This window comes from Ascaphus truei, chromosome 4, assembly GCF_040206685.1.
Source record: "Ascaphus truei isolate aAscTru1 chromosome 4, aAscTru1.hap1, whole genome shotgun sequence".
Taxonomy (NCBI): domain Eukaryota; kingdom Metazoa; phylum Chordata; class Amphibia; order Anura; family Ascaphidae; genus Ascaphus; species Ascaphus truei.
The window spans coordinates 205,173,375-205,192,515 of record NC_134486.1 but is presented as its reverse complement, the minus strand read 5'-3'; the positions used below and the strand labels follow the sequence as shown (position 1 = coordinate 205,192,515).

At 41.0% G+C, this 19,141-nt stretch overlaps 1 protein-coding gene across 7 annotated transcripts in view; it reads right to left on the bottom strand.

Moving 5' to 3' along the window:
• Nucleotides 1-988: 988 nt before the first annotated feature.
• Nucleotides 989-19,141, bottom strand: part of GNG4 (G protein subunit gamma 4) — a 74,233-nt gene continuing 56,080 nt past the window's right edge. For all 7 annotated transcript variants that reach the window (XM_075596765.1, XM_075596762.1, XM_075596759.1 and 4 more), the window contains one exon: nt 989-3,216. In XM_075596765.1, the coding sequence (XP_075452880.1) occupies nt 3,088-3,216 (129 nt within the window). In that variant the 3' untranslated portion in view covers nt 989-3,087. The remainder of the gene's footprint in view (nt 3,217-19,141) is intronic.

Here is a 19,141-nt window from a genome sequence, read left to right as displayed (position 1 = left end):
GCCATATTTACTAAGAAGTGCTACTCCGTAAGATATCTTACATGCTGGAAGACCATTTACATCCTATCCAAGTGAATAGACCATAAAAGGGCAATATTTACCAAGCCATATTCCACCATAAGGCTGCGCTTATAGTGCCGGCGACGTCGCAGTCGCGGCAAAACAAATGCATTGTTGCAACAAAGCGACAGTGCTACCAGAAATCAATTAGTCACTGATATTTTATTTTTTCGCCGACTGTCTCCCCTTGCGGCCAATCGGGAGCTTCACTGTGCCTCTGGCCTCCCCTTTTATGATGTCATCCAGAGACATAGCCTAAACTTCCAAATACAACTCATCGCAATGGCGACAGGTGACGTCATCAGTCGCGTCGCTGTCTGTATAAGCGCAGCCTAAGACATCGTCTGTGTTGAATGACACCTTATAGTCCATTCACTTGAGTGGAGTATAAAGAACTATATTTACTCGCTGGAATGGGTGTTAAGGAGTAAATATGGCCCCAAATAATGTTATTGTTAATATATATACACTATGTAACACTACATTATTTATTTTAGAATGACTACTATTATTGTACTTCCATTGACAATATGGTTGCCTCAGTTAAAAAATAGGATCAACATGTTGTACTGTGGATTTCTACAGATCCCAATCACATTAGGCGACATTAATGTGGTTGAATGTGGAGACTACAATGAAAGTGGTATTTTTAGAGGAAATTTTTTTTTTCATATGGATTTTCCATAACTCATTTCAGTTGATGTCAAACGGTGCAATAACAAATGGTTAGAGTCTTTTAACACTCTGTGTTTGATCTGCACCATTTTTAGCTCTGGAGGCCCTCGGGTTCCTGAGATATTTGCCAGTATTTCTGATCCCACCAGGCAAAATCAAACTCCCACAGGTCTTGTGCACCAATAAGAAGATTGCTGCTTTAAGAAATGTGGGCTTTATCTACTAAGCTAAGAGGACACAGTGCTAGTCTGGAGAAAGTAAGAAAAGTTACTTTATCAATTGATTCAGCTATCACAAGTGATCGGCGCTTAGGAAAAAGCAGGTCAATAGCCAATTTTGACTTAATGCAATGTTAAAAATATTCAGCACTCATAACATGATTTTAATTAATAAACAGCAAAACAGTTACTTCCTATGAGTCAACATCAGGCATTTAAAAATGTTACAGTATAGGCAGATATCTTGTCACTGTGCTATGATGTTACATGCAAAAGGAACAGAAAAAATTACAATAGAAAGCAAATAGTAATAAAAAGGCAACATCAAAATTAAATATCACATATTTAACTTAAGAGTATATCTGTTTGTGCTTAGTCAATTTATTTATTTTGAGGCTTAAATGTGATTGGCTGTGAAACAAGCACTTGCAGTACTTTCCCCAGTTTTAAAAAGCAGACTTGTCGCCTAATAACATTAAATAAAATAAATGTCACCTTAAAATGTTGATGTTTCAGACAGTCTATTTTTCTATAGATTGTGGCAATATTTTCTACCACAAATTAAATTAATTAAAATTGTAATCACTCGATAAAAAATATTTTTACAGTCAAATGTATTTCTTTTAAAGGCAAATTTTAAAGTACATGTGGTCTTTACAAGTTTTTTTTTATACTTTTTACAAGAGAGATGCACTCATGAAAACTTAAAGTAGAGGCCAAATCTCTATGCAACTTTTCAGCAGAAATATACAGTACATAGTATTTTTAACCTTACTTGTTGAAGTAGCATCCATCATATGCAAATGTCAACATTGTTAATCATAAAACAGCTTAGATAATAGCCAGTGCAGAGATGTCAATGACAAATCAGGGGGATTTGACGGTTCTGGACTAAAACATGATGTTTTAATGGATAAATGCTGATTTGTATTAGTTAGGCTATTAAAGTTTATGAGACTGTACTGTTAGAAATCCAACTCCAATCCAGGGACTCAAAGAAAATCAGTGTGAGTTGACAGGTCTTAGTGTAGCATTTTATTTAATTCCTCTCGTGGACTTTTTCTGCCTTGCATCTCCTTATGCTTATGTTTTAATATGAATTTGTACTGGACAGATTTCTAAAAGATCATACATTTTAACCTCATCACATGGTTTCAATAACTTGTTAATTTACCATAATGGTCAAAAGTAACATGTAAATGGGTTATAAAATTATTTATACAATGACAATTACGTTTTATAAATGCTAAAAAAACTGATATCAGCACCTCTATAACTTTAATGCACCTACTCAATGGCTCAATGTACTAAAGCAGTATGCGACTGGTTAGTATATAAACATGGCAGCTGAAAATATGGATATCTATAGAAGATGCGCAGGAGATACTGTTGATTTTCCAAATCAGTTATAAGCAGACTATGTATTGGTATATTTAAAATATGCTGTCACTTGTTTATAATACAGAATAACATTTATAACGACAAAAAAAAAACTTAACATTTCTAAAGACTTCAGAATCATTGTCCTGAATCTTTTTCTTCTTCAAAATGACGTGATAAATATAAATAAATACAATAATACATTTGATAGTGTTACCCAAGAGAATTGAATTGAACAACAATGCATTCATCGAAACGGCAGGGTGAAACTAAGAAACTAAATAGTAAGTTCTCAATTACAAAAATAACAAAAAAGAGTAATACATTATAAAACTGCATCGGTCAGTATTTACAGTTGTAGATGTAGATGTAATTTGGCATCTGAGAAAATGCTCAGTAACTAAACCTGTAGCGTTTTGCTTTCCAGTTTTACTTGGAGTGCGTTTAAATGCAATAAAATGTTGAGAACAGACATTTTAAGAGGAGCAAATTAGTTCTGTGAATTCCTATTGCTGAATACGTGTATCTGTACGATTTCATGCTTCTACTCCTATTCCTATGAAAATGAACCAGGGCGACGATTACTAGGGACCATCTTCATCCACATAAAAAGTCACTTACATTAATTTCGGTGACGATGCATTGTGCTTCTAGAAATATTGAAACTATGGTTTCAATGATTAATCACCCTGTTAAAAAGTCCTGTTATGCTAATGACATGCATAATATCTATTTCAATCAGACCAATACGAACTCAAAGAATAGTACAAAAGAATTTCTTCTCTCTAAATGGATTTTCTGAAGCAGGCACTGGAAGAATAAGGGGATCTTCTCTGATGTGCGCGTCACAATATGCCATCAAATCTGCTGCGGCCTTGGATACCTGTAACATAATGGAAAGAGGGGGGAAATGGTGGTTAGCTTTTGGCCGATATCTGCAACAAACTTAAAGGTAATATTTTGCATAAAATCACATCACCTTATTTACAAACAATGTATACTTATAAAAAATATATATACTATTAGTGGGTAAACCGTGAAATGAAAAAAATAGGTAGTGCTATATCCAACAAATAGGCTGGCTGCCTTTGATATAACCCTGACCCCTGGTCAGGTGATAGAAGTAGAAAAAAAAAAGTTATATCTATGGCGCTCTGCACTAGTATATAGTCAATATTAGATGAATAATAATAATAAACAGATTTATACAACCAGTATCACGGTATTGATCCGTCCATAAAGGTGCTCCACGTGATGAAAGGGTACATAGAAAAAAGAAAATCAAAGATCATAGCGTAATACTGCTGCAAACAACATGTAACATGTAACACACACCTAACACTAGACAAACGCTGAGATCAACAGGTGACAATGAATAATGCAAACACATTTAATTATGGCATATCATATATAAAAATACATAAAAATACATATAAAAGGGTTCAATAAGGACACTCCAACTCAGGTGGGGGTACCTGCTTACCAGAGGCAAGAAGGCATCAAGCGTTGGATAGATTAAAGAGTATCCCCTTTTATGGATAGCAGCTGCCGTCACTGATGTCTGTGCTGTGGCCACAGCACAGACATCAGTGACGGCAGCTGCTATCCATAAGAGGGGATACTCTTTAATCTATCCAACGCTTGATGCCTTCTTGCCTCTGGTAAGCAGGTACCCCCACCTGAGTTGGAGTGTCCTTATTGAACCCTTTTATATGTATTTTTATATATGATATGCCATAATTAAATGTGTTTGCATAATTCATTGTCACCTGTTGATCTCAGCGTTTGCCTAGTGTTAGGTGTGTGTTACATGTTACGTGTTGTTTCCAGCAGTATTACGCTATGATCTTTGATTTTCTTTTTTCTATGTACCCTTTCATCACGTGGAGCACCTTTATGGACGGATCAACACCGTGATACTGGTTGTATAAATCTGTTTATTATTATTATTCATCTAATATTGACTATATACTAGTGCAGAGCGCCATAGATATAACTTTTTTTTTTCTATTAGTGGGTAACCGTTATACATTTTGAAAAAAGTATCTAAGTACTTGTCTCAAAGCAGCCTAGTCAAAAAGACTGCAAAAAAATAATCGACAATGTATTCCAAACCCTATTATCTTGAGGACCTTAAATATAAATGGTCACAATTATTGCAAACACCATGCAACATTTCCTAGTGAGGCAGTTCTTGCGTTAAACTGCAGATGTGACTGCATTAAAGGGTGCACTGAACTGCACAGGAGAAACTGTCCGGTAATAAATATCTAACAAGAAAGACAGGGTAGTAACCTCTAAATAAGACTGCACAACACACGCAGTATCTTTTAAAGTAAAAATGTATAATATACCAGCATTAAAAAAATGAAACCAAAATGATAGGCACAAGCCAAGTAGCAATTCTTTGGTGATGGAAATGCACCCTTGCACCTACCCCCCATGGTTGTGCTACTGACCCTCCTAATAAATGCAGCTGTCTCCTAAAGAATGAAGGTTCAAGATTTGCCAAACCTCTGATATAGGTCAATAAATAGTGACCCCTGTGTTAACGGACATTCAAGTCAATGGCAGTAAACAAAAGATGGCGGGGAGAACTTGTGTAGGATTTTAGTTAGATAATCTGGTGATCACAATTATGCAAACATAAAAATTTATAAATAATAAAAAAAAATCCTGCTTATTTTGAGTCGGTTTCCATATCACTATTTTTTTTACAAATCCAAAACATATCGAGTTCCGGCAAAACATGAACATTAAACTTTTTAGAGCCAAAACGACACTGAAAGTGCCCACCTTCATAAAATGAGTGCAATATTTTAGTAATTGTTTTAGAATATAAAAATAACAGGCCAAAAAATAATGTACCTACAGTAGGCTATATACAGTTAGGTCCGCAAATAATTGGACGCTGATACAAGTTTTGTTATTTCGGCTGTGTACCAAAATAAATTCAAGTTACAGTTAAATAATGAATATGGGCTTAAAGTGCAGTCTATCAGCATTAATTTGAGGGTATTCACATCCAAATTGGAGAAAGGGTTTAGGAATTATATCTCTTTAATATGTAGCTCACTCTTTTTCAAGGGACCAAAAGTAATTGGACAATTGACTCAAAAGCTGTTTCATGGACAGGTGTCGGTTATTCCTTCGTTATTTCATCATCAATTAAGCAGGTAAAAGGTCTGGAGTTGATTCCAGGTGTGGCATTCGCATTTGGAAGCTGTTGCTGTGAACCCACAACTTGCTCTCAATGCAAGTGAAACAGGGCATCCTTAGGATGCAAAAAAAAAAAAAGAAGAAAATCCATCAGAGAGATAGCAGGAACATTTGGAGTGGCCAAATCAACAGTTTGGTACATTCTGAGGAAAAAAAGAACACACTTGTAAGCTCTGCAACACAAAAAGGCCTGGACGTCCACGGAAGACAACAGTGGTAGATGATCGTAGGATCCTTTCAATGTTAAAGAAAAACCCGTTCACCACATGCAGCCAAGTGAAGAACACTCTCCAGGAGGTAGGCATATCATTAACCAAGTCTACTATAAAGAGAAGACTTCACGAGAGCAAATACAGAGGGTTCACCACAAGGTGCAAACCATTCATAAGCCTTAAGAATAGAAAGGCCAGATTAGACTTTGCCAAACAATATCTAAAAAAGCCAGCCCAGTTCTGGAACAGCATTCTTTGGACAGATGAAACTAAGATCAACCTGTACCAGAATGATGGGAAGAAAAAAGTATGGAGAAGGCTTGGAACGGCTCATGATCCGAAGCATACCAGATCATCTGTAAAGCACGATGGAGGCAGTGTGATGGCATGGGCATGTATGGCTTACAAGGCACTGGGTCACTAGTGTTTATTGATGATGTAAACGAAGGCAGAAGCAGCCGGATGAATTCTGAAGTGTATAGGGATATATTGTCTGCTCAGATTCAGCCAAATTCAGCGAAGTTGATTGGACAGCGCTTCACTTTACAGATGGACAATGACCCAAAACATACTGCGAAAGCAACCCATGAGTTTTTTAAGGCAAAGAAGTGGAATATTCTGCAATGGCCGAGTCAATCCAAATCGATGCTTCAAATCCAATTTGACATGGACCCCTATTAGGTTATGTCTGCTGCATTACACAGCTTTTCAGCACAGCCTCAGTTTAAAGCTGCAGACTAAGACTTTAATAAATCAGTTCTGTACTATGAGAAAATACTTGTAGCATTTTTTTTAAACTCTGAATTACGTTTTTAACGTATTATAATTTAACAAGCCTTTTTTGGTTCCTATAGCAACCATTTAGAAAGTCACAGATATTGAGTCAATACTCTTCTGCAGCAATTTAGTGAACCCGCAAGCCGAATCTCCGGTCGATCACAGGAGAACGGATCGATTGGCAACTTAGCGAATTACTTATCATTGTGTGGATTGTATTGATGCACATACATAGGTGGTGGGGGGGGACATAAAAAAAATCTGCTTTAAATGCATAGCCAGTAGTAAACCTACTCACAGATAGCTGTTTCGACCTTACAAATCTGATGTAGTGTTTGTTACTCCGTTTTTAACTCAGGAGACATATAACCTCAGTGCATGACTACTTCCTGACCAATTATGCTATGGGTTTTCTTGAATCATCAGGGAAGTATTTATAGTTTACTTCACAAGTATTACTCAGAGGTACAAGTTACTGTAGAACCTGGAGTAGGGCATTATTGATGCTATGCAGGAGATTGCCAATTTAACAAATACTAAGGGAAACAAGAATAAGTACCTCCCCGGCATAAGAATGCGAGCTACCAGGGTACGAAGCACAGAGTAAACATATTGTTTGACACCAGTTAATGTCTGAAGTGAACTCTGTCTGTTATACAGATGCATTCCACTTTATTTAGCTATTTTCCTCAAGGAAACTGCAAGTGAAATGCAGCCTGACCGTGGGCCAGATCACGGCTTCCCCACAGGCAGAATAATTGCCCATAAAGATTAACACAGTGGTGGTCTCTGATTCGGAATGGGACTCCTGCTGCGTTAGGCCTCGGGCATGGTGCCTCGGGCTGCGCCGTGCTCCTGCTCTGCTTCGTCTGCTCAAGCTGGTGATTTTTTTGCGTCCTGGCAGGCGAGGCAGTGAGCGCGCTTTTGGGGTGGGGCGGAGGCATGGCGGGGCTAGTCCCTCGTTCCCATTGGATGGTTGCAGTCACATGACCGACGCATGCAGATGCGGCTGCTAAAGCCGCGCTGATCACCGATGAAGGGGGTAAGTTCATCTGCTCAGCACGGCTCAGCGGGGTCTGTTGGACTATGTCCCAGGCCTTAATCCTACCGGGCTGCCACCAGTCTGGAAGAGCTGCGCAGTGAGAGCATAGGGAATCTGTTTCTCTCCTTGCAAAGCTCTAACAGACGATGGCGCTGTTTTTATTTTATTTACATAGTATTGAAGCAGGGTTTCTCCGGAGCTGAACCACATTCACCCCCTGCTTACCGAGATACAGGCCCTGGTATGGGGTGCTGGTATCTCCTGTAAATCTAATTCTCCTGCGTCACGGCAAACGTGACCGAGACATTTAAAGTTGCAGGAGATACCGACAGTTACGGTAATTAAGGGGTTACTGGTGTTTAAATAGGGTGGATGAAGGCTGTACTTTAGTTGCCGCACAAAGGTTGGTTAGGCTTCTCGGGAGGGATTAACCCTTTAATTACTTTAGCAGTTGTAACTGCTGTGGTAATTAAGGGGTTAACCCCTCCAGCTAACCACCCTCCCGGGGGCAACAAATCTACCCACCCCCTCTACTCCCATCACCACACACAAATTGGCAAAAGCACTAGTAGCCAAATGTCTAATAGCGCTTTTGCCCATTTGTGATGCAAAAAACAAATTGAACAAAATCACAATTAAATAAAATAAACATTAAAATACAATGCAAAAATCCCACTAGCCAATACACCCATTGATTGCTACTGCGGTTATCTATGCCCTCAACAAGGGCACAGATAGCCACAATGGGCACCCTAAAAACAATATTACAATCAACTAAGAAACAATAAGTGTTTTTTTTACCATTGCCTCCAATGTCTCTGGGCTGCGTGCAGGATGACTCCTCTCCACACGGCCCCCTACCATCCTCAAACCAATGGACTGTGTGAGAGGTTCAATGGCACCCTTAAAAAAATGATGCGGGCATTTGTGGAGGCCAAAAGGGGAGACTGGGAAGCACACCTGCAGCACTTACTATTCAAAAACAGGGAGGTGCCACAAGAGTCTATCGGCTTCTCACCCTTCGAGCTTTTGTACGAGCACCAGATCCGCTGACCACTCGACCTGTTCCGGGAGGAATGGGAGGGGGAGACCCCACAACGGATGCAACAGTGCTCCAGTATGTGGTGGAGCTCAGGGATCGGTTGGCCGATCTGATGAGATTAGCGCAGGCTAACCTCGAGGGAGCTCAGACCAGGAAGAAGCACTGGTATCATAGAAATGCCCGTAGTAGAGAGTCAACCCGGGGCAGCAGGTGCTTGTTCTAAAGCTCCTGGCTGCCTGGTCCGGCCATCCCCGGTAATCCGATGGGTGAACCAGTTAAATTACATGTTAGCTCTGAATCAGGAGTTAGGTAAAGATTGGAGCTACCAAATCAACATGCTAAAAGAATACTGTGTGTGGGCCGGTAGTGATGGCGGTGTGTAGCCCACCATCAGGTGACACGGTGAGCAGAGCCCTGCCCGATCTCCTAGGGGAGGTCATGCAGGGAGGCTCTGTAGAGGACGTGCAAATAGGGTCCCAGCTCGCGGCTTCCCAACGGAAGCAGGCGCAAGAGATGTTAGGAAGGTATGGGAGTCTGTTCACGTACAAGCCGGGACGAACTCACCTCACTGATTATCCTGTCAACACTGGTGATCAGAGGCCCTTCTGTAAGTCTGTGTATCGAGTGTATGTGGAGGTAAAGCGGAGCATGGAGAAGGAGATTGAGGAGATGCTGGAGATGGGAGTGATCTCCAGGTCGCCAGTGGTCCTGATCTCCAAAAGGGACAGAACCACCCAGTTCTGTGTGAACTACCGACAGTTAAATGTCCAGACCATGTCAGATGCCTATCCCATGCCTCAGAGGGATGAGCTGTTAGACGAGCTTGCCGGGGCAAAGTATCTGACCACTATGGATCTGAGTCGAGGGTATTGGCAGATACCATTGACCCAAGAGGTGCGGGAGAAGTCGGCCTTCATCACCACGGTCATGCCATTTGGGATGAAAAACGCACTGGCTACTTTCCAGTGTCTGGTCTATCGCCTGCTGGAAGGAATGCAGAAGTATGCCCAGGCGTACTTGGATGACCTAGCGGTCTTTAGTAATTCCTGGGCTGACCACCTTACCCATGTAGCGGTGGTCCAAGCCCACATCCAGGAGGCTGGGCTCACGCTAAAGCCGTCCAAGTGCCAAATAGGCAGTGGTTGACAAACCCAGTTGCGACAAGATTGTGACAAGAGGCTCCCTCGCACAATAATCTGGTCATCGGAGTGTGAGAGTGCAGCTCTCAAGGCTGCCCTGTCAAGTGCTCCGATCCTGGCAGCTACTGACTATGACAAGTGGTTCCCGATTCAGACCGATGCCTCTAACTTTGGTATTGGTGCAGTGCTGAGTCAGGTGGGTGCCGATGGGGTTGAACATCCAGTAGTGTACTCAAGCCGCAAGTTATTAGATCAGGAGGCTGCATATGCTACAATTGAAAATGTGCCCTACAGATACTCCAGCCATGTGTGTATGGCCGCCCTTTTACGGTCATTACAGACCATAATCCCATGAGCTGGTTACAACAGTTCTCTGGGGATAATGCCGAGCTGCTGCGGTGTATTCTGACCTTACATGAGTATGACTTCACCGTACAGCACAAGAAAGGGAGTGAGCACAGCAATGCCGATGGACATTCCCAGCAGGACGATCCAGGGTTGGCTAAGATCAGACCTTCAGGCATCATGCTTGAGGATCAACCCGTTGGGGTCGCTACCCCAGAGCTCTCCGCTTAAAAGGGGAGGTGTGACGTTAGGGGTAAAATGTGACTGCTTTTAATAAAGGTCAAGCCTGTCATTGCCCCTACCCGTCAGTAATACATTTGTATTTTGTTGTATGTGTATATTTATTCTGTAGCCTGGTTTCAGAACTTCAGGGACCAGGAGTTAATTTTGTTTTCAGCTGGGAATGTTGTAAAATGAGCTGTGATCTTCTCAAGTAACTGTGTTTGTTGTTGCACTTTCCCTCCACCAATCAGGGGTTGGGTCATATTGCTAACACCTGCGATGGAGGGGGGGGGGGGGAGACAGCTAGCTAGATGAGATAAGATCAGCTCTTTGTTCGCTGTGAGCTCAGAGTGGTTTAGTTGTAGCATCTGGAAGCTGGAAGAAGCTGCAGTGTCCACTCCAAGCCTGGAGTCCTGTTGTAGTGGACTCTACAGGAAGAACAGGGTAAATCTCTTTAGGGAGGTCCTTGCTCCCAGATTTATAAGGTGCCCCAGTTTCCCATTTGAAAGAATGTGTGTTGATTTACTGTAAATAGTTGTGGATATTTCTTTTTCCAATAAATTCATTTTATAAACTGTGTTTCTGTCTAGTGAATTGATCCCTGGTGATTTAGACCTGGTTTCCTGTGACATGGAGTTTTTACCTTTCACCGCTGTCTCTGCTCTCTCATGCTCCATCTCCACATGCTGTCAGAAGCTCCTCCCCCTCCCTCCGTGTCAGCATTCAGAAGCAGAAAGGGAGGGTGATGGCTTCAAAGCTGCTCTCACTGCACTGGCATCCCCAAATATCGCAATAACAGGTAATCTCCCATGTTGGCAAACCGGGAGATTGTTATAGTGATATTTCGGTATATCGCCCAACCCTAGTGTACAGTATGTGTCTGTGGGGGTGTATTCATATTCATGCATGTGTTGTGGCTCTCAAAACATTTTGGTCAAAGATGCAAAACGTCTCTTCCTTGAAAGGTTGCAGACCCTTACACTAGTGCTAACTATTCCGGGGCACAATCCATTTATTGTAACCAACTATCCATTCCTCACCCCTTGTAACATAAATGGTACCATATTTCTCTGAATTAAAACAGTCAGAGAAACTTCAGGGTTGGGAGTGCTGGGGACACTTATAAATATAGACAGAATTTCTGAACAATTAGCTGTAGGGCCACAGCAGTTAAGAAAATCATTGGTAGCTGTGATTTACTTCTGTGGCCGGGCTGCAGTAACATCCTCGGTGTGCCAGTTTGTCGTTTTGCTCCATTTCCATTTTGTGGTGTCTTTGGATAATTGACGCACCTCTGGTGGACGTCATGCTTGTGCCACGGTGATTGTCAATGATGTTACAACGCATCATCCCTTGGCAAGAGGGGCCAAGGGATGACATTCTTGGCTCCTTGTGCTGCATGGTACCAGGTGAGGGTCATTAGAAGGGGTCGGTGTAACTTACCCTGGTAACTTGATGGCTGAAATGTTGGCCATTTTTAGGATGCATTAATAAATAATGTTGATCTTTCTATATATGGTGTGCCCTGAAATCATTGTATTAATATTTTTTAGCAACTAGCTGTATTGCCTCCCCTGCGGAGCACCCAGTATAATTATTTGGTGGTGTAACTTGGCACTGCAAGAAGCTATAGGGAGCAGGGTAGGGAGTGACTGCAGCTTTATGATCTAATTCAACTCTGTTATTATCTAAATTGGTGGTGCAGCTGCAACCTAGCCTGCGTAGGCCTGGTCTCTTCCTCATCATGTGTGGACTTCACTGTGGCAATCTAGACAATACATGCAAAGATACTGCGGTATTTGTCTGTCCAGTTCTGTAATTATCAGCTTTCAGGTTGGGTGATGTTTCTTGATTACTGTCTTGTCTACGAGAGTCTAACGATTGTGAAATTCAGTACCTTCCATTGGTCACAAGCTCTCTATCAGAGAAACCATTTTTTTGTGCTTGTTACTCACAGAATCATGCAAGAATATCAGCACTTCCGAGAAGGCTAGAAGATGAGAAGTAAATCAATATAACTCACGTACAATGAATGAGATCTGACTCACCACAGGGTTTTAGAATAAGATTGTAGTATGTAATGTGACAAAGCTATATCCTGGTACTTTATGTATAGCAGCAGTGGATGCATATAAGAAAAAGATGTCCCATATTCTTGTGCAAAATTAAAAGCTACAAACCCACATCCCTCTACATTCCCAACCTACTTATGCTTAGTGCTGCCAATAAGTGTGTGTTTGAAATAGAATTACCAATTTCTTATATCTTATTCCTCAACAAAAAGTTGTGCATAAAGCCAGCAATACAAGCTCATTAACCCTTTCATATTTCTTAGTTCAAAAGAAGGGATCTTTTGTTAAATATTTTGGTCAAAAGATGATAAGAGTACTACTTAGACACGGCAAACCCCAAATGGTAGCTCTTACGCTTACAAAAACATTTTTACCGCCTCATGAGCGGAACTTCCCTAGTTTCTCTTCTTCATATTTATGAGAAAGAATATGAAGACTTCAATACTTTAAAAACAATTTCTGTCTACCATTAGTGGATCATCTGTTGAGTGATTGAAGTCTCAAACGTCATAGTTTACAAACGTTTCCAAGAAAATGTTAAAAAAAATTATTTGCAATTACGAATACCGGTTGGATCTATTTTTATTTTAAAACTGCTTCACCCACCATGAATGAACCAATCAAAGCTATTGCTATTTGTTCTATTTTGTCCTATATGGGACTATATCTCAAGTATGCTGGCCTCAACGTGATGTAAAATATATGTCTTTTGGGTGAAAGTTCATATTTAACCCTTTGAGAGCCACGGCCCCTCGAACAAAAGTGCAGTCTTGTGACTGTAGCATCCCTTAACCTGGAAACAGAGTATTCCTCTTCCATTTCCTTTCAAATCTGATCCCGTCCTGCACTCCACAGACACGCAGGATGTGATCTTCCCTGCAAAATAAGAACTATAATGACATGACGTGGCGGCTACGTCTTGGGGCACCCAAAGGGTTAAAGCCGTTCTTTTTTCTATTGTTAGACTAGTTTGCCCTACAAGACATGGTATTTCATCATAAAATAGGTTAAAGCCTCATATTTAACATATATAAATAAAACATACACACTTTATTATTCCTGGCAAGTGGGAACTGTATATTGCAGAATCAAATGTTCCTAACATTTTTTTCTCAGTTTTTTTTCCAGTAAATGCTTACACTTTATTTACTAAATAAAACTACCCACTAAATGTGATGACACTTTGGGAGATCCGTAACAGTCTTGTAAAAAGTCTGACTACATACATATCAAACCTTTACTTTGTCACTTGTGAAATGTAAGAAATATGTTTACCACCTAATATTGCTAAACCTTACAAAAAGGGTCATCGCCATTCTGGGAAGTTACATAGTTACATAATAGATGAGGTTAAAAAAAGACAAGCGTCAATCAACTTTTTTTTTAACAAATCTATTGAATCTGCTATCATAGCCTCCATGGGTAATGGATTCCACATTTTAACTGCCCTTACTGTAAAGAACCCTTTCCTTTGTTACTGGTGAAATCTCCTTTCCCCCAACCTTAAGGGATGCCACCGAGTCATTTGTACTGCCCTTGGGATGAATAATTCTTTTGAAAGCTCCTTATATTGTCCCCGAATATATTTGTATATACACTGCCGACACGTTTAAATCGAGCAGGGCTAGTTCCGCAAGCCGGGGGATGCCCCGGCTTGCTAGCCCCACTCCCTCGGCGTGCCGCGCGTCACCGATGCGCGGTCACGCGTCATCGGGTGTCAGCGCCCCCTGCACGCGCGTCCAGGGCTCCCCGAGGGAGCCCTGGTGTCCCGCTATCGCGGGACGGCGGCAGGGGGTTCCGGGGGACCCGGCGGACCCGGCAGGGAGAGCGCCCCGATCGGAGGGCGCTCTTCCGCTGCTTCGGCGCGCGCCCGGCACCCTCCGGCGCGCGCCAGGTTACTGCTGCGGCAGAGAACAGGCAAATGCTCGAATAAACTCTGCCGCAGCAGTAGTCATCATATCCCCTCTTAGATGCCTCTTTTCTAATGTAAATAAATCTAATTTAGCTAGCCTCTACTCATAAGTTAGATTGTCCGTCCCCTATATTAATATGGTGGCTCTAGTTCCAGAATGTCTTTTCTAAGGATATATAGATGGATGGAGGTTTGTATGTATCAGTATGACTGAGCCACTAATTGAGCCAGCTGTGCTGAAGTAGGGATATCCTGAAAACCTGGCCTGTTTGTGGCCCTCGAGGTATATAGGATAAGGTATCTGTTGTCTAAATTAGGCAAAGGTTGAACTTGATGTACGCATGTCTGTCTTTTTCCAACCTCATCTACTATGTAACTATGACTAATTGTAGTATTGTATAAATGTAATACAATAAATAAACTATGTTATCAAAAATGAATGTTATTAGTTCTTATCAGGAAATTATTCCATTTTTTTTTTCAAATTGGGGGCGGTTAACGAATTATACCAGTCCAAATAAAAGGATAAATCAATTTAAACTAATCTCCTTGCAATCAATTCCCATGGGAAACTCCAGCAGTGTCCCACAAATGCATAAACAATTTGCAACAAGGGATTTAAAATTATCCTCATCATTAGAAGCAAAGTTACTACACTTATAGAAGCCTTGTTTCTTATCTAACCAATTGCAGAGTATAGCTCTTAATATTTTAAGTACAATAGGTGCTAATAATAGTTTCAAATGTGTGGCCTTTTTAAAATTAGTCGTAGGCTGTACTGTACATGTAAAGCTGACCCCAAAATGGGGTAATTTAAAAAAAAAATGATCCCTTTTTTTTATGGTATCATAATCATAGCTATCAAAGTTATTAAGCTGGGAGATAAAAGCAATTTCACCAACCATCTTATTATTAACCATCTAAGAAAAGGACTTCTAAAATATTTGATCCCATTTATGTTTTCAATGTCTTAGATAACGTTTATTAATATTCTTTGATAGAATAAGCTTGTTCTGTGTGTTGTTTTAAAAGATCTGCTTATTTTTTAAAAATCACTATCCAAAAGACATGCCTCTTTTATACCCCATATGTCCGTTCTTATCCTAACCCCAAGTATAATTGAGGTCATGGAGGGACACAAAAGAAAAATATTAACCAATATACTATAAACGTAAAAATGTTTCCAAATATTTAAAAAAAGAAAAAAAAAAGGAATAGATCGATAGAATATACACACACAAAAATATACTAAACTGCACACAACATAGTATTTATAACAGAAAACATTTTGACTATAAATTGAAGCACTGGAGACAAATCAAACAAGTCAAACACAAACGAAGGGGAATACAGAGTTGGCGACAAACAAACAGCTATTGAAACAAGAGAGAAGATACAATTGCTCTTAAGCCGATAATTTATCCTTCACAAATGTAAATTACTATGGCATATAAAGATATATACATATATTAATGTAATATGTATATACACGCACACTGCTTGGTTCAATAATATTACAAACACTATTTACACTCTAGTGCCTTTAAGTCCCCGAATATCCCAGGAGGCTTATTTAAATGTAAAGTAAGAAACACATTTTAACCCCGTTCTTACAGTATATAAACTTTGTAGGTGTCATTTTATTACAGTACCTACCACAGAGAGCCGTTAACAAATGTTTTTTTAATGGTGTGTATTTTTAGACATGACACTTATTGTGCAATAGAAGCATGCGAGTAACTGCCATGCAATGCCTAGCTAATCCCTTTGGCATACAATAGATTCTTCAAAATGCGTCAATGGGGTACTATTGTACGGAAACTGACATTCAAGGCAACAGTAGTTTCCATGTGATAGTGCCCAGACTGGCACTATCACAACTTAATGAATAACCCCCAATGACTGTGCGGCAGTGAGGGGATTAATGATGTTGGTGCTGGACTGCTAGCAAGAGCTAATCAGCCTCTTTTCTGATAAGACCCTGATGCTGAAGCCTGGGAATGCATGGAAAAACGCTGCTGGACCGATTCTAAAAGAGGGCTGGAAGCCACTAATATCAGTAAGGCTTGTTCTATAGTAGGTGCGGGCGCACCTACGCGAATGCGCGTGCACATGACGCACAATTTGTGTGTACAGTCCGTGCTGCCGGGAGCGACAGGTTTGCAGTGTGTGTGTGTGTGTGTGTGTGTGTGTGTGTGTGTGTACATGCAGATTGTGTTATTAATTTATTATATATTTTTTAAATAAAAAAAAAGACACGTTGAGAATAAATTATTTATTAACATTGTACGTGTAGACGTGTAGACGTACACACGTACACACGTACACACGTACACACACATACACATACACATTATAGCGGCGCAAATACTTAGTTTTCTGAGTATTCCCCGCTATCGCCCGGCTCCAAGCTCACTGTCGAGCGCGCGCACGGCCCTAGCATACAATGGCTGGCTAACCACAGCCAACTATAACTGCCGCCCCCACTATATTACGGGCCTAAGGTTCAGAGAGCATTGAGGTGGCGATGTACAAAAGTAGCATCAGCCGCATTAACTTGTTTGTAGTTTTTGAGCAATGTAAATCTGCTTGTGCTGCTATAAACGATGCTCTGAAAAGTGGTTTATTTTAAGCCTCTGCCTATGTGGTGTCTGCATTTACAACACAGCCCAGAATGCACCCTCTTATAGGCTGTTAGGGTGTAACAATACTGCTTTTTTTCTGCGTAGTTCTTCTACAAATACAGCACACAATGGGTTAACCCCACCTGGATATTTTAAAAGTGCCTGTTTTTCCCCTGTCTCACAGAGGTTCTCAATATTAATGGGTCTACTTTATTGGTCAATAAATCAATGCACACATTTATTTACAGGGAAGTTGAGAACCAGATATGCCATGGAGTGACAAGGACATGTTACGTCAAGCGAATTCCAAAGTGCTCTGGACAGAACATGATTATGTGGCCAGGATAGTATTCCCCATATCCTTACAGATGACCTAAATATAAGATATTATTGAGCATAGCATTGAGTGTGCTGGAAAGTTAGATTTTTTTTGTTTACATAAGCGGCGAGCGCCACCCGCTCAGCACTAGCGGGGACGCAGCCTTAGTGACTCCAGCCGTGCGGAGGCGCGCTGAGGGAAAGTGGGTGCTTTCCCTGGCCTTAGTTCGTGCGCCACCTGGGGGAGGGCCAGTGACGTCACGGAGCTGGTTCGCCCTCATTAGGCGAACCACTCACGTGACCGGCCCTGCGCTCCCATGGGCGCCGAAACTAAAAAAAAGTTAAGCGCTATGCCTCCGGAAGCGTGCGAGATCCCCTGCTAAAGACGCTCTCATTGTGGCTGCAAGGGCTCACTGACAAGCGTCAGCGCGCCTCAGCGCTGACCATGGACTCAGCCTTACAGTTTCAAATCAATCCTTTAGTCAGTGTAACTTGACAGCTACAATGTATTCCGATGCTACAAAGGTAAAATTGACTATTTTTACAATTTACAGCTCAAACTGCTGGGAACATTGGCAACACATTTAACACAAAAAGTAAAGTGTTAAAAAAATCTTGCACTGCTGGGGAAGTGTGCTAAAACCTTCTATAGAAATCAAGGATGCTCAGTATATTAAATGCATTTAAAATGGCATTAAAAGTTGAATTAAAAAAAACAAACAAGATTTCAAAATGTTCTAATTTAAGTTCCCTTATGACTCTGTAGCTACATTTGATAAAGTCTGTCTGAGTTAGTTAGCCTGAGTAACTCCTTTGTTGGCAATGGAGTGAATGCAATCATAATTCTGCCACCACATGCCTTATAAACTAAAGTAAATTCAGGGGGGAAAAAATCCATATTTTAAGCTTCATATCCTTAGACACGAAGTCGTCTGTGCTGACGCATTTGCATTTTTTTCTATCAGAAAAATACAACATATCTATTAAGATTATTTCTACTGCTTAATTTGGAGCAGACATACTGCTGCATTCGTATTCTGCACCCAAAAAATTACGTATACCACCTTTAAGAGAAAACGAACGCAGAAAACCATCAAGTAATGCAAGCTGCTCATTTGTTACATAGACCTGCACCCTGCGTGACTCTACCCTGAGCTCCATTAATCCCTCATCGCGTCTCAAACCAATACAGACATACCCAAAAATGTCACAACTAAGAAAAATATAAACTTGATTCTTTAGCTGCAGCTTTCTTCAAGCATTCAGAAGAAAGCTTGCTAGTGTCCCTGGCATATTTCAGCATGAGGAGAGAAAAATGACCTTGTGCTTAAATTGCAGTGGAGAAACAGAGGAGTTTATTCAATCAAGTGCAATAGTGTCGTTTTGACACTACTGTATGGAAAATCCCATGGACTTGACGAGGAATTTCCGTGTGGTAGTTCCATAGTTGCACTCACCGTCATAGCACAAAATCTGTAATGCAAACCTGGTATTACATTATCTCAATGAAGTCAACTCACAACTGGAACATTTTGTAACCTTAACCGCTCCGCTTGGGGAAAGCTCTACAATGAATTACAATGCATAATCTCTGTTGCCAACTGGATTTGTGTAAAACTTAACTGAATTAACCACGAAGGTCCAGATTCACCAAGCTCCATTAAAATAATTTTTGCCTTTGATTTCTAGCTTAGGACTCGGGCATGGTGCCTTGGGCCGCGCTGAGCCGTGCTCCTGCTCTGCCTCGCCTGCTCAATCTGGTGCTTTTTTGTGTCCTGGCAGGTGAGACAGTGAGCGCGCTTTGGGGGCGGGGCAGAGGCGGGGTGAAGGCGAGGCGGAGCGGGACGCGGGGCTAGTCCCTCGCTCCCATTGGATGTTTGCGGT